Source organism: Lonchura striata, chromosome 9 (genome assembly GCF_050655825.1).
Source record: "Lonchura striata isolate lonStrDom1 chromosome 9, ASM5065582v1, whole genome shotgun sequence".
NCBI lineage: Eukaryota > Metazoa > Chordata > Aves > Passeriformes > Estrildidae > Lonchura > Lonchura striata.
The window spans coordinates 28,066,077-28,081,997 of record NC_140711.1 but is presented as its reverse complement, the minus strand read 5'-3'; the positions used below and the strand labels follow the sequence as shown (position 1 = coordinate 28,081,997).

The window sequence follows — 15,921 nt, the reverse complement described above, 5'->3', positions numbered from 1 at the left end:
GTGATTTTGGAACGGGGATTTTCACAGATCCTGGGAATTTGGGAGCCCAGCTTGAGCCGTTTTTGAACATGGCCAGGGTAGGGCTACGTGTAGTGCGTGGATCCACATTCATCCTCCAGTAATGGGTTTTGCCAAAGATTAATGGCAGATGAACACTTAAATCCCCTGGACGTGTTTGAAAACTTAAAGCTCCTGGTTTAGAAATAAATACTATTTTGACACTTCTCTTGCACTATTTGATGAAGTTTAACATCCTGTGGGAAAAAAACGAGGGTAGCCAGATTCTCCTTTGATCAACCATGGCAACTTTTCCATTAGTCAGTGACGTTATCCTGGATTTCTGCCAGTGTAACCAGTCCAGAGTTTAGCAGAGCAACTCAGTTTTATGACCAAGTTTAGCAACTGCTAAACCTTAAGCCAGAGTTTGATATTCTAACCAACACCAAAAAGAAAGCCAACTGATTTCCCGTCATTTTAAGGCCCAGGTTTTAATGTTTCTGAAAATAAATTGCTCAGCCAGCCTCACTTTCTATTTGTCATCTCCAAAACGAGCAAGAGTAATGACCTTCATTAACTAAAAATAATCTCAAACTTCAAGTGAGGAAAATGAATCTCCTCATTTAATTTTGATTCTCCAGGAGCAGAGTTTTTTCCAGAAGAAAGAAAAGGGAAAGATGGGGTGGGGAGGGCATCTGTAAAACTCTGTAAGTCCGGATGAGAAAATGCCTGGGCTGGGACTGCTGGGAAGAGGGGTCAGTGGAACATCTAATGGTATCGTAGTAGTAAGAAAAGATGCAGCTGAGAGGCTGTGGAGGCAGGCTGGGGTGCTGATGGCTGTGTTTGTCCAGCCCTAGGTGAGGAGGAGGCGGATGCAGAGGAGGCAGCAGGGCTGGCTGGGGCCCCGGGGCTGCAGTTCCGAGGGCCCCCCCAGCTGCTCCGCTTCGCCCTCGGGGCCCTGGCCGAGGATGGAGACCCCCGAGGAGAGCTCACCCTGGTGCACAGGGTCGGTGAGTGAGCAGCAGGGCCCTGGGCCAGCACAGAAACCAGGGGGGAATCATCCCAGGGAGAGGATTTGGGGCTGGGCTGCCAGGGCTCAGCGTCGGGAGGAGGGGTGAGCGTTAATCCTGCACTCCTGCATCCTGCCTGTGTCCATGTTCCATCCCAAATGGGACCTGTTGGAGGAGCCAGGAGGCTGCCTGGATGCTTTGGGAGGGAGGCAGGGGAAGAGTGAGCAGCACAGCAAGCAGTGGCTGGGAGGCTGCTTGGAAAGCAGGATGCTCACAGCCCCAGGGGCAGCACCCAGGGAGAGCTCATCATGCCAGGGGTGAGAGGATGCCATGGCTTCCTGCAGGGCACTAAACCCTGGGGAAACACTCCCTTCCTCCTAGAGCTGGGAGCATGGGTCCCTGTTTACAAACCCTTTCAAAACAACTGGAGGCTTTTTGTTTAAGATATTTGCATTTTGTCTGTGTTAAAAACAATCCCCTGAAGATTGAGGCTTGCCTTGACTCTCTGGGGAAAGCACCAACCCATCCATGTATTGCTCAGCTCACATGGTGGCACACAGCACAGGAGCACCCACAGTCACAGGAGTGGGTGCAGAACAGCTTTGCACCCACCTGGGCTTTGCATGATTCAGTCTTTCCACCCAAAGGTGGAAACTTCACAATTTTAAGAGTTTTATGAGGTGAAACCCTCTATTTGCTTTGTGCTGAGTGCTGGTGAATCACCAGGGAGGATTTCTGTTTTTTTCCTATGTGTGTCCATGATTTTTATATAAACTCTACAATTACCCATCTGAGGACTGTGCCCTATGGGCAAAAATCAGGAGCTGGTCTTGACTTTAATAAAAAATCACCTTATTTTTAAGAACAAAACTGCTAGGACCCTCCCAAATCACACAGTGTAGAGCCGGACTCAACGACACCGGTAACCAGCTGGGAAACTGATAAATGAGATAACCACAGGCAAAATTATCAGGCCTAGAAACCACAATCAAATATTTATTGGCCACTTTTTGCATGTTTTATTTATATTTAGCTACAGAAATTTGGGTATTATCAGTCACAGCTGAGCAGCTGCACTTTTTCTAGAGTTCAGGCTTTGCAGCATGCAGTGGTTTGTATGAAAAGGTGATGGAGAAAAGGAACTTTAAATGGTTTAGTAAGTTCTTTTACCTCCTGAATAGTAATTTATTCCTTGTGTTTTCAGACATGGCTGTGTGCTGCTATCTGTATTATAAAAAAGCCTGCTTTAACAGTAAGCTGGTGCAAGTAATTAAGTATTTTCTATAACTTGAATGACTTTTTAAGGTGGAAGCATGATGATTTTAATGGCGGTTTGTATTCTTCTCCTGAAGTATAAATTTGTACCCTTTTCCAAGTGGGAGCAGTGGGATTCTGAATGTCCCTGAAAGTTTGGGCATTTGTTCAGCTACAAAAAAAGAGAACAGTTGGGTGCTCAAACCTAGAGGAAATCTGGCCTCACACAGAAAACTGTTGGTGAAATGCAACCAGCCTGTAACTTACTGAAATTAAGGCTGAAATCAGCTGCCAGCTCACTTTCAGGTGCTGTTAAAAATCCCCTTCCAAAAAGCCTCCAGCCACAGCCAAAAAGCCTTGAAGGCTCTAAACTCTGTGGATGGGATCTTCAATGCCACTGAAGTATTTTACCAGTCAGTCACTTTATTTTGCATGCCTGTCTCAATATACCCAACAAAGAGAACATGAGGGTGCAAGGGATAAAAGGAGTGTGGGAAAGGAGAGGGAACAAATGCATTTTCATATCAGGTTTCCTATATAAAACTCTTCATATCCATGAAGAGAAGAGACATGATAAATGTGTATTTTGCTTTGTTTTCCTAGAGCACTCAAACTGTGTGGTTGAAAATACCACTGCACTATGTTTAAGTAGCACTACATCCACTTACTGCAATAAAAGAACAGGGAAGAGAGAAGGAGCAAGGAGAGAAGGAAAGTCCCAATAAATTCTTACAGCTATATACGATGTTATCAAGCATTGGGTGCAAATTCACCTTTTCCGAAGGCAAAACTCTTGCTTTTAAAAGGTAGCTGGAAGTGCTGTTGGCTGGAGAATGACAGCATTTAGGGGAGCAAATTCCAGCTGAACACCCAGCTTTCCTTTTGCTTAGAAACATGAAGAGGGGAATTCGGGAATGCCCATTTTGCTTTTGTGCCAAACCGGCGGCGTTCGCAGCCCGGCCGTAGGTAAGAGCTCGTGGAGGAGTTTTTGCCTGGCTGCTCACTCAGCCCCGTGTGGTTTTTTTGCTGCCAGTGTGCCTGGGTGACACGTTTGGCCAGGACTGCAGCCTGAGCTGTGAGGATTGTCTGCACGGGGGCCGCTGCAACAGCGAGCGCAGCGGCTGCGTCTGCCCGCCCGGCTGGGCTGGCGTCATCTGCAACGAGAGTGAGTACAGGGGCTGGGAGGGGACTCTGCAGCTGGGGGATGGAGGAACCCCTTCTACTTCTCATCTGAGAAGCTCCTGAAGGAGCGCAGCTGTGTCAGAATCGAATTTACTCTGCTGGGGCACATTAGGTAGGAGTGTAAGTGGTGCCACAGTACACAGAGGTCCCTGCACTCCAGTGAAGGTCAGGACAGAATCATCCTTGTCCTAAATATCTGAAGTTTCTTGGCCATGCTTCGTTCCACAGCCTACCTTGGTGACTTCCAGAAGTCTTGTCCCAGAAGTTGGTGTGACACTCTCAGTGGACATGTATGCTAAACTTGAGGTTTTCCATTGTAGCACCCCAAGACATTGCCTTTTAAATTTTTTTCTTATGTTTTCCATTTCTTTTTAGTTATCATTCTTTTTATTATTAGCATTACTTTCTCGGAGCAGTTAATTTTTCACATTGGAAATGCTATTTTTCAGAACTCCGTTGCCAAGTCAGTGCCCTTTATAACAGGTTTTCACTCTCCTTGCTCCTGTTTCCTGGCAGAAGATCTTTCTGATTCAGAAGTATGTGTCAAAACCCATAGGAAAGAGAGTGGTGATTTCTTGATGTGCTGTTCTTCATCTGCAGTTTGGCAAAACTTGTCTGCTGCTTGTCTGAGACATCATACAGCAGATTTCCTGTTTGAGATGGGTCTCTCCATTTTGTGGTGTGTGACATGATGGCCCATCATTCTCAGAAAGTCTTTGCTGTCACTGATGAGACAAAAAGTCGATGAAAATTTATTACTTGACATCACTAGACAGCACTCTTCAGGTTAATTGCCATCAAGATTGTTTAGGAGACATCATCACATGGACAGAAATGTAGAGAAATCAAGCAAGTGATTGAAACCAGCAGTCTGCCTGTGGTTATTTTGGGAGACTGATGTTGGCTTTGGTTTGTAAACACTGGGGGCAGCTAAGAGAATAGAATAGGGAAGATTAAAAGGATAATTTCCAGTCTGTCTAAGACAGTTCAAGCTATCAAGTGAGGATATTCTTACTTTTGTCCCTGGTGTGCTGGTAGTTCAGGATAGATTATAAAAATTTCAAGGCAGCATCCAAATTCTTTAGTTCATTTCATGAATAACAACATTTGTGATGTGTATTTGCACTAGACCTCCATGCATGTAGTCTAATGGAATTCACCTCTGGAATTTAAAGAATTTGAATAGGACTGTGTTACTGAGATAAACCTGCTGTCTGATGAAGTCAGCAGGGACAGTGATAAATACAATATCTCTCTGTATGAATTAGTTATATGTGATTGCTTTCACTCTTTTCTCTTGCATTTTTTAATATACAGCACAATTCATGTTTTTAGGGCAAGCAGGTTTAGGCTAAGCTAAAACAGTGGAGAAAACTAGAACTAAATTTCTCTAATAATGCTCCAAAGAAGCCAAATGGAAATTGATGTGAAATGTCAACTTTCTTAATGTACATTGATAAAACGTCAGTGAAGTCAGATGACTCCAGCAACTGTATTCACTCAGGCTGCAAACAGCAGAGCAAGGCTGCATCTCACAGTTTGTTTTTGCTGTTGTGGATCCATTGCTGCCATGATTACCTGGGGAGTTTCAGAAACTACATTTGAAAAACAAGATATTATTTTTATAATAGCGTTTGGGAGAGAAAAGAAGAATGTTTAAAATATTTATCTCTGAGCATTCAAAGCTGTGCTCTGATGTTTAAGCTTTGGACTTGACAGGCAATGGTTTCTGAGCCCGCGCTTTGTGGGGAGGGGAGCATGTGCAGGGGGAGGGTTGGATACGTGACAGTGCTTCCCAAAGCTTGGTTAATTCAGTGTCCTTTGAGATGTCCTAGTAAACATCAGGTGGATGTACTTTACAGAAGAATATGACTTCATTTAGAGCCTGGTCAAATAAAAGGACTCTTTCCTTGCTCAGTTTTCACAGAATCACAAGAAACAATAAGGCTGGAAACGACCTTTGAGATCGAGTCCAACCTATGACCCAGCACCACCTTCTCAACAAGCCCATGGCACTGAGTGCCACATCCAGTCTCTTCTTAAACACCTCCAGGGATGGTGACTCCACCAGGCAGCCCATTCCAATGCCCGATCACACTTTCTCTGAGGAAATTCCTCCTGATGTCCTACCTGAACCTCCCCTGGTGCAGCTTAAGGCTGTGTCCTCTTGCCCTGTTGCTGGTTGCCTGGGAGAGATCAATCCCCACCTGGCTGCACGCTCCTCTCAGAGTTCCTCTCAGTTGTAGGGAGCAATGAGGTCTCCCATGAGTTTTCCAGGCTGAACACCCCCAGCTCCCTCACAAGACTTGTGTCCCAGACCCTTCCTCAGCCTTGCTGCCCTTCTCAATGACCAGAGCCGTGTTTTGCTGGCTGTTCAGCAGAGGGTGTTGGAATCTGAGGTATTGATGATTCTGAGATTGTAGAAAGTCTCTGTTTTTCTGCCCCATTGTCAAAGAAGAAGCCATAATTGGTCTGTGCTGGTTTCAAGGTTGTTTATTCTGTTTATCTCTCACATGTTCTGCTGCCCTGCCCAGCTCTGTCCTGCAGGGCAGCGTGTGGGGCTCTGCCCTCAGTGGGATGTTACAAACATTAAATACCAGAAACTCCCTGGTATTACTTTTGCGCCCACACCACACTTAATTATTACTTATATCAAACCCTGAGAGCTTGTAATTCACCCTGTAAGATTGAAAACCCTTTTCCATGGACAGAGATCCCAGACAGTGTCTCTGGGGGCTCTGTCCAGGGGGGTTCCTGACCCCTGCCAGGGCAGCCAGAGGGAAGCCCTGGACTCCCACAGGAGGGGAAGTGTTTCTGGCTGTGCTGACTCACTGCTCTCTCCTCAGCCTGTCCCCCCGGCACGTTCGGCAGAGGCTGTGCTGGAGTCTGCGGCTGCCGCAACGGAGGCCGGTGTGACCCCGGCACGGGGCAGTGCCGCTGCCCGCCCGGCGTGCAGGGCCAGCTCTGCGAGGACGGTACGGCTCCAGCTCTGCCCCCGTGTTCCTTTGTTTTAAATACTGAGCAGAACAGAGGGTGAGAAAAGCCATTGCTGGCGAGGCTGCGCAGAGCTCGGCCACAAACCGCTCTGGGATCCGGGTTTGACCTGCAGGCGCTGATGCTTCCTGTGTTTGTGCACTCCAAAGGTTGCCCAAAAGGTTTCTTTGGGAAGAACTGTAACAAACCATGCAACTGTGCCAACAATGGCCACTGCCACAGACTGTATGGAGCCTGCCTGTGTGACCCTGGGCTCTACGGCCGCTTCTGCCACCTCAGTAAGTCCCCGGGGTTTTTGGGGTCTGCTCAATGTGTGCTGTAAAAGATTCCCCATCACTTAAAGGGGGCTGGCAGAAAGGAAGGAGAGTGACTTCGTGCACAGTCAGGCAGTGCTAGGACAAGGAATGGATTTACTAAACCAGTGGAGGTTTAGCTTAGCTGTTAGAAAAATGTTCTTTGCTGTGAAGGTGGGCAGGCCCTGGCACAGGGTGCCCAGAGAAGCTGTGCCTGACCCTGGATCCCTGCAAGTGTCCAAGGCCAGGTTGGACAGGGCTTGGAGCAGCCTGGGACTGTGGAAGGTGTCCCTGGACATGGCAGGGGATGGAAGGAGATGGGATTTATTACCTTCCAATCCAAAACATTCTGTGATAAAATGATCAAGACTTTGGATTCTGCAATAGTTTGGGAGTAGCAGGAGGACAGGACTTTTGAGATGTGCCAGGAAGCCCCAGATGCCTCATTAATCTTTTACTCTAGTGATTAATCTTTGCTGTGAGGACTGAGATTTCCTGATGCTCAAAGCTGAGGATTATAGGTGGGGTGGACAAGTAAACATTAGGGTTATTGTTGAGGTTGGAATCTGGTTGGAGCTGGTTGGTGACTGCTGATGAGTTGGAGTGGTATCTGGGGAGCAGGGCTGGCTGGGACAGGATGAGGATCAGACATTAGATGGAATAAAAAGAATTGAAACAAAAATTTTGCAAAATAGATTATCGAGTTTCTTTGTACTTAGACGTTTTGTTTATAAAATCTGTGCAAGATCAAAAATCTTTAGTTTTATTTTGTTTTGGGTTTGATTATGGAAGTTTTTGTCTTGGAGTGCACCCATTTTTTTTTTTTTTCATTCGGAAAATCAACTGAGTTTGCTTTGAAATGTTTCTGGTTCTTGCATTCACCACGTATTGCTTGACACAAAATGAAGGCCCAGCCCAGGGATCATGTAAACCCTTCTTCCACCCACCCATGCATGCACAGGTGCTGCTGTGGAGCAGGGGCGTACTCCTGAAAGCCAGACAGAGGTTTTGCCTCTTGCAGCAGTTGCATCCTGCAGCAGTGTGCAATTCCAGCCAGCTCCTGCATAATTCCAGAGCTGATGCTTCCTTTTCTTGTGGCTGCAGCCTGTCCGCGGTGGGCGTTCGGCGCGGGCTGCTCGGAGGAGTGTCAGTGTGTGAAGGAGCACACGCTGGAGTGCAGCCCCAGGAACGGCTCCTGCACCTGCCAGCCTGGATACCACGGCAAAAAGTGCCACAAAGGTACCACCCCCAGCTGGCTTCCCCACATCTGCTTCTTCCTCTGACCCACTAACTTCTCCTTCTTCCACCCATCTGCTTTCTCTGGCTGCTGCTACTCATATATTCGTATCCTAGGAATGATTTTGTGGAGTTTTAACCCTGCTAGGGTTGCAGGGACACTGAAGGTGAGCTTAGGAATTGGAGGAGTTTTAACATGGTCAAATGACAACAAAAATCCAGAACCTAAATCCTAATACAACATTAAGTAATGAAGATGGTTTGAGTTTTCATTTCTGTGCTTTTTTGACACAGTCAGTAAATAAGTGGCAAAATCTGTGTTTTATGGCAGTAGGGTGATTTGTAAGCAGGTTCAGTAATGCAACTTTTCCTTCAGATTTGCAGCTCTTTGAATTCAACTTACTCTTTGTAGTTTTTGGGGGTAGTTCAAAGAGAATTGTATCCCGCATTCATGTTTGCATGTCTCAGTAGCCCTTTCCAGACAGCAGTGGAGAACACAATAAAGATTCTCCCTTCACATTTTCTCTGGCCAGGCAGGACTGTGTTGGATTTATGGCAGTAATTCTGGTGGGTTTGGTGGACAACAATAATGACAGTATTTAATATTTTTATAATTCTTGTTGATGGGCTGAGTTCTGACAGGGAGCATGCCTTGCCCAGCCCTGGCTGTGCACAAGGCAAAGAGCAGCAGAACTTAGACATCAAAGAGGAGAATTCCATAATGTATTTAATTGAATACATCCTCAAGTATTCTAATTGAATAAATCTTTAAGCATTCTGCCACTCTGTTTCTGGGTTACATTTAAGCAGTAACCTCTTTGAAATGTAAACATTTATTATTTACACTTTTTAACACCTCTAAAATGTACATTGTAATATATTCTCTGCAAGTTTCTTCCAAATTATTTTCTCATTTTAGTTCAGTTCTCTTAATTTTTCCTTTTTCTTATACATGTTCTGTATTTGCTTCTATTTTCAGAGTGCACCCCAGGGTTTTATGGGGCTGGCTGCAAACTGAGATGCAGCTGCCCTCCTGATGTTCTGTGTGATCCTGAGACAGGAGCCTGCAAACATCCATGTCCAGCTGGGTTTCATGGAGAAAAATGCCATTTGTGTAGGTACTCACTGCATATTTCCCTGGGAGATACACTTGGGATGGAAAAGCTTATTCAGGAAACTTAGATTCAAATATAGAAGTTGAAGATAAACAGGTACATTTGTTGTGTATAGGAGTTGGCAGTTCCCCACTGAAACCAGGCTGATATTTGGAGCCTGGCAAATGCTGTCTCTCTTTCTCCCTCTCTCCCTGCAAAGGTCGAGGCACAAGGCTGAGGCCAGTTACCCAAACTAACATTTGTCCAGGTAACAATAGTTGCTTTTAAAGCTACAGGCATAGATTTTGCAGGGCACTGCTGCAAAATTAATTTCAGACCACCGGTTTCTCAGACACTACTGCTAACACTGATCACTTCTACCAGCTCAGCTCAGTTTAAAATTGGTGGCCGTGATTCCTCCTATTGTCTTCAAAATGCTCCTAACCATGACTTTGGGGTTTTTTGTCCAGCTTGTCAGCCTGGCAGCTTTGGGATGGGCTGCAGGCAGAGGTGCAGCTGTGGAGGAGCCCTGTGTGATCCGAGGACAGGGCAGTGTGTTTGCCCAGCTGGGAAGACTGGTGCTGCCTGTGAGCAAGGTGTGTGAGGTGCTGGACCAAGGTAGGGAGTGCCTGACGTTGGAAGATGTGACGTGAAGTAGAATTTGGCTGTTTCCCAAACCAATAAACAGACAAACTGTGATGGAAATTGGGAGAGAGCCTTTGGTCTCTCTTCAGCTTTCTTTTGTGCTGCAGTTTAATGACTGGGCTGATAGGGATGTAGGGCTGTAGAGATAATATAACAATCCAGCTCAGTTTTACTGTTATTTTTAAATTCTTCGGAGTAACAGCAGAAATCTACAACTGTCCTGAAACAGAAAATGGTACTGGTTACACCTCATGTGCTTTTTCTCCAGATTGCCCAGATGGCCAGTGGGGACCAGACTGCCAGAACTCCTGCGAGCCCTGCGCCAACGGGGGACAGTGCAACAGGGAAACTGGAGCCTGTGACTGTCCCCCTGGCTACATTGGGCCATCCTGCTCTGCCAGTGAGTCCTTGCCTCAGCCCTCCCCATGAAAAGAAAGTCAGGTTATGGTGTGATTTCTGCCTTCTTACTCTTTTGTGAGATAAAACACGCTCCTCTGAGATGAAGTGCCCTTCATCTCCAGGAATTCCCCAGCTTGGGTTTGACATTATTTGTGGGAGGGAGGTTGCAGATAAATGCATGTGATCAGCTAAGCTGCATCCCAAATGGATGTTATCATTAGACCTAATTTATGGCAAGCTGTACTTGGAAATGCAATGTTTAACAGCCACGCTGCTGGTGGTGTAATCCTGGCTGTTTGGCAAGAGGTGTGACCAGCTGGCCCACGTGGCATCATTCTTGAGTTACATTTGCAGCAGCACTCCTTGGTGTAGATCACTTAGGATTAAATAATACTGGAGATGAGGGGGCAGTATCAGTGCTATCCCTGCAGCCAGGGATCATGGGAATACATTCAAGGAACTGTTCTGTGCTGCTCTTCTGCCTCTGGGTGTTAAAAGGCTGCCTGAGCGAGGCTGTTGAGCTGCACAGAGGCTCTCAGGACAGCTCTGCTTTGCGCAAGACCACGGTGGTGGCACATTTTTAATTCTTGTTAGTCATAAAATGGCTTTTGAGGAAGGTTTTCCTCCTCCAGTCCTGTACTCAGGCATTCCCACGTTCCAAGACTCAGCCCCAGACACCCAGGGTGTGAGTAGATCCCAGATACTTCTGTGTTGCCGTTTTGATCCCTGGATTCAGCCTGTTTTAGGGGGTGAGCTGCTGCTCTGTGTTTGGGAAGATGATTGTGTGGCCGGGCTGTCAGCTGGGTGAAGTCAGAGCCTGTCTCTGTTTGCAGCCTGCCCCGACAGGCACTACGGACAGGGCTGCCTGTGGCTGTGCAGCTGTGGCAGCAGTGCTCAGTGTCACCACGTCACTGGAGAGTGCTCCTGTCCCCCGGGCTGGACTGGCCACGACTGCAAACACCGTAAGTCAGGGCACCCAGAACCTCTGGGGACTGCACGTTTGCTCTGTTTGCTCTTAGTTTATTACAGTTTTTTAATATAGTTTTGCTAATCTTACTGCTTCTGAAACGGTGTGTTTGTGGGTTTGCACAGCCTGGGTGGTTATAATCCTTCATTATCCAGGTTCAAAGCGTTGAAATAGATGGCTGATGAAGCGCAAAGTATTGATATAAGCTCTTATTTCAACACTATGGATCCCTTTGCCCAATACCATCTGTCCCGTCAGCATTTTGACTGACAGACAGTTTTGTTTTTCATTTTCAGTGCAGATTAGTTTTGAGATTAATTCTCCATTTCTCATTTTGTTTGGGGGAGATTTATTCAACAAGTGAGTGGCATGTAGAGTCGTGTGTCTAAAGGTCACTTTTTAACTTAGGAATATAAATGCTGTGAAAAATTCTGTTCTCTGGAAGAGCAGAGCATCCTTCTGTTGACTTTAGCATCGTTCTCCATATTGGTGGCTGTGTGAGAGTAGATTTGCCCTTTTTGGATGGCACCATATAAATGTGATGCTATTCTCCCTTTTCCTGTGACACATCTCTTCTGCTTGATTCATTGTGATGCCTCTTGCAAAAAGCCAATAGAAGACAAACCTCTTTCTAAACTTGGTGTTATACACATAAAATCATTTAATTGGCAGTGTTGATAGCAGCAAGTTTTGCACCTGACTTCTCAGGCTCTGTGCTGAAGAAAATGCTGGGAAAATCTGAAGTGCCCACCCATATGCATATTTTAAAAATCAAGCCAGTTGGTAGTGTGTAGAACCACTGAGATGGCTTTTGGCGACTCTCTGGGCTGTCTAGAGAATTGAGAGACCACGACAAAGGAAAGCTTTTATTTCTACTCAGGATAAGATCTGAGAAAAATTGTTTTGCAGCGGTATCTTGGTACAGCAGCTCTTCCAGCTATTGCAGACCAGATTAAACAGATTCCCAACTCCAAAATCAGGTTTCTGTTGCCCTAATTGGCACTTTCATCTTCATCGTTTACTCGAAAGAGGGGACATGCTGTGGTACGTTGGTGTAATTGTGACAGTGCTATGTGATTTTAGGATGAAAGCAGTAAGTTCCTTTAACAAACATTGTGAGATGCGTTTGTGTCCATGCTGCATTTCCCAGTATTTTGGGGAAAGCATGGAAGGTGCTCCCAAATCTGCCTGGTTAAACCCATTAACTAATTCTGGTTATGCAGATTTTCGTTGAGTGAGTCAATAGCTGATATTTTATTTCCATTAAATTATAGATTTGTGACTGATGGGTGTGGATTCACAGCATCACTAGGTTGGAAGAGACCTTTAAGATCATCGAGTCCAGCCCGTGCCTTAACACCACCTCAACTAAACCCTGGCACTGAGTGCCACATCCAGTCTTTTTTTAAACACACTCAGGGGTGGTGATTCCACCATCTCCCTGGGCAGATGATTCCAGAACTTTATCACTCTGGATAAAGATAAGACTAATATCTTTATCGCTCTTCAGCCACTTGAATGTGCCACTCAAGTCTGCTTTCTAGAGGAACTCCTTTGAAGGTTCTCTCCCAAGTTTGCCCTAAACCAGGACACACTCTTTCAGCAAAAAACTTTTTCCTAACATCTAACCTAAATGTCCCTTGGCCCAGCTTATGAATTATTAGTTTTATGTGGATAGGGTAATATCTGCCTGTGTCCTGCCAGCAAAAATGCTCTTCATTTCCACAATTAGCGCCTGTGCTGCAGCTGGGAGTTTAACCCCGTGTTATTTTATGTACTCTGTGTTCTCTCACGTGGAGGTGCAGCAGGGTTTGGGGGTGGTGCTGGACGTGACCCCGTTTCCCTCGGCAGCCTGCAGCAGCGGCCGCTGGGGCCAGGGCTGCGCCAACTCCTGCGCCTGCCGCGGCGGCGACCCCGCCACGGGCGCCTGCTCCTGCCAGCCGGGACTCACCGGGCAGCACTGCCAGCTCAGGAAGTGCCTGCCTCCCCAGCACACGGAGCTCCCAAATCCCAGCTCCCTGGGGGCTGTGTTGTCCCGGTCGTTCCCCGCGGGAACGCTCCCAGGCTGTTCGCCCCCGCTCTGCCCCGCGCCGCGCTCTCGCGTTTCGCCAGGGTTAGACGCTTTCCCCAATTGGACTTCCAGAAAAAGGTATTTTCAGCTTTGTTTTGGATCCAGCAGCTATTTTTAATGTTAGGATCTCATCAGAGGGATAGGATTGATGTATATTTGGGTTGTGGCGTAAGAGTTTCCGTATTGGTTTTATTTATTCAGTTTTAGGGCAGCACTTACCCTTTGAAAATCACTATTTCAGGTCAGGCATATAGAAATACTTCATATGTACATAACAGAAGGAAATCTAGGAATTTTTGGAGTCCTGTATTTATTAACAACAAAAATGTGCAATGGTCTTATCAGAGGCCCATGGCCCTCACCTTAACATTCACCTCTAACTGAGGTCAGTAGCAGATGCTTCAAGCATATGAAAACAGGCTCATAGTCAATTCCTCATATTTCTCCCCAGGTGCCATCAATTTCTCATTCAGGACTTTCATGAGACAAAAGCAATATCTCTATATTTAATACTGTTAAATTTTTTTCCAATTAATGTGCCTATTTTCTTTTTCATTTCATGCAAGCATTTGGAATCCACTTCATCTTGTGTCAGTAAGTTGCATAGTTAAGCTGCTATTACTATTATTATTGATTATATTGATGTTGTTAAATAAAACAAACATTCTATCTACTAGTCTAACAATCTTACAATAGCACAGATGTAGCTACCAGAGTCTCAGTAGCGTGGGCAGGATTAACTGCTGGTGTCACACAGAAATGTCAAAACAATTAATCTGGACCCGTGACCTAAGACAAGGAAGCCTGGAAAGTTGATCTGGCAGCCCTTGTTGCTGTTGGCACAGAGGGAATGGAAGGACAGTGTGTGGGGAGGGCCAGCTCCCAGAGAAGGAGCTGCCAGCTCTGCTTCTCCTTCACTCTTGATCTCTCTCAAAATAGCATCTCTGCAGAGAGAGAGTGGCCAAATAGCTGCTTGCAAGCCTCACTGGGAAGGGAATCAGTGAAGCCATTGCCACTGACAAAACATCTGATAGTCCCTAAAGTTCTTTCTGTTCACTTTAGTCTGCTTTTTACTCCTTTGTGTGTGTGTGTGTATATGTATGTTTAAAATAGCACATATATATATATATATATGTGTGTGTGTGCAAAACCATAGCTCTTCACATAATTTTATGCTAGCTTGGAGATGAAATCCTCACTATCCCTGGATATTTCCTCTGCTCTCCAGGCATCTCTTCCTTCTCCCTGCAGGCTGGGCTCCTTCCCCTGTCAGGAGCTCAGGTTCTCTGTCGGGGTGGCTGGATCCTGACACGCATCACAGCAGCCTGTGCCTGCTGGAGCAGGGGCAGATTCTCTGTGCTGTGGACTGTGAAATCATTTGTGAAGTGCTCTGACCCTTTGCCATCACCTTGAGAAGCTTCAGCTCTGGGCTAAACACTGTGGGCCTGAAGGGAGCTGTGCTGAACCCCACACCTCCTGCTGCACTGCAGCACCATTTCCCTTGCACAGATTCTCTGACTGAAATTTCAGCTGAAAGGGAAACATGGAGAAGGATCAAGCTTTTAAGGCACAGGTGCACCTTTATGTATTTATTTGTTAAACAGTGATGTGCAGCTTTGGGAAGAGGGAGGGATTTCACCTGTAAGTGCAAAAAAAGAGATTCTAACATGTTTTAAACAAAGTCCCATTTTTTGACTTTTTGAAAGCTAAGAAGTACTTACGGTACCTTGCTCTTCTCTCATCTCCCATCCCAGCTCCTCTGTAAGACACACAGTTGGCAGAGTCACTGAGCTGCAGGAGCACCTGAATTCCTGCCAGCTCCAATCACTGCCCACCCATGGCACCAAACAAACAACACCAAACCCACCCCCCTGTTCCAGACACAGAGCTGTCTTTGAGGATTCTTGTTTTCTGTTCTCTCTGATTCCTTCCAGATCGCCTGAAAATCACTTTGTTGCTGTAAATGCTAAAATCACAGACTTGTAGAAGAGATCTGGCAATAATCTCCATAACTCATTCAGAGGGATGTTCACAAGACCTTCAAACATGAGTAGAGGCCCTGTAATATTGTATTTAGCCAAGTCTATCTCTGTGTTTCAGCCTGTCCAAAATATCCAATGTGAATTAGGCAACTGGCCCTGGTCTTAATTGATTTTCCTATAATCCTGGAAAAAATTATTTTCATTCTCAAATGTTTTCTTTCTGCTGATAGCAAGTACCGTGCAAATCTTTTAAAACTCCTCACATTAACTGCTGTGGAAATGTAATTGTTAATCTGTCCCCCAGATGTGATGTTTTCACTTGAACCTTTCAAAGCAGAGCATGAAAGTAAAGCGTGCAGCATTCAATTTGGAGCTTTGTGAAGGCAAGCAACACATTTCATATTTTATCCAGCTTTCTTAGGAAAGAGGATTTGCAGGAAAACAGGGGAGCTTCTCCCCTCCCAGTTGATGAAGTCCCAGAGGAGATGTGCACATAAGCAACTCCAGACCAGTGGGCAAAGCGTCATCATGCAGAACCTGTGAAGTCTCAGGCTCTGCAATAGAAGGTGTTCACTTTCTGCGCAGAATTTGGTCTTTCAACACTCTAGAATTTTTCTAAAATAAGATCTTAAATGTAACCCAACTTACCTGAACCTCAAGGGAAACACTCAAGTCTTAATTTTAAGCCGTTACCTTTACACCTTGATTATTTTGGAAATAGTCAGACTTCCCATGCATGTATAAATTCCGCATTGATCCCTGATGTGCTCTGGCATTAACCCATCACCTGGCTGTGA

At 45.8% G+C, this 15,921-nt stretch overlaps 1 protein-coding gene across 7 annotated transcripts in view; it reads left to right on the top strand.

The window, feature by feature from the left end:
* LOC110480370 (uncharacterized) overlaps positions 1–15,921 on the top strand; it is a 199,336-nt gene that overhangs the window by 146,493 nt on the left and 36,922 nt on the right. For all 7 annotated transcript variants that reach the window (XR_014957412.1, XM_085588049.1, XM_085588048.1 and 4 more), the window contains 9 exons: positions 849–1,007; positions 3,295–3,426; positions 6,290–6,418; positions 6,587–6,715; positions 7,835–7,969; positions 8,946–9,080; positions 9,531–9,656; positions 9,974–10,105; positions 10,938–11,066. Coding sequence is in view for 6 of the 7 variants with exons in the window: in XM_085588049.1 (XP_085444175.1) it covers positions 849–1,007; positions 3,295–3,426; positions 6,290–6,418; positions 6,587–6,715; positions 7,835–7,969; positions 8,946–9,080; positions 9,531–9,656; positions 9,974–10,105; positions 10,938–11,066 (1,206 nt within the window). In the remaining variant the exon portion in view is untranslated. The remainder of the gene's footprint in view (positions 1–848; positions 1,008–3,294; positions 3,427–6,289; positions 6,419–6,586; positions 6,716–7,834; positions 7,970–8,945; positions 9,081–9,530; positions 9,657–9,973; positions 10,106–10,937; positions 11,067–15,921) is intronic.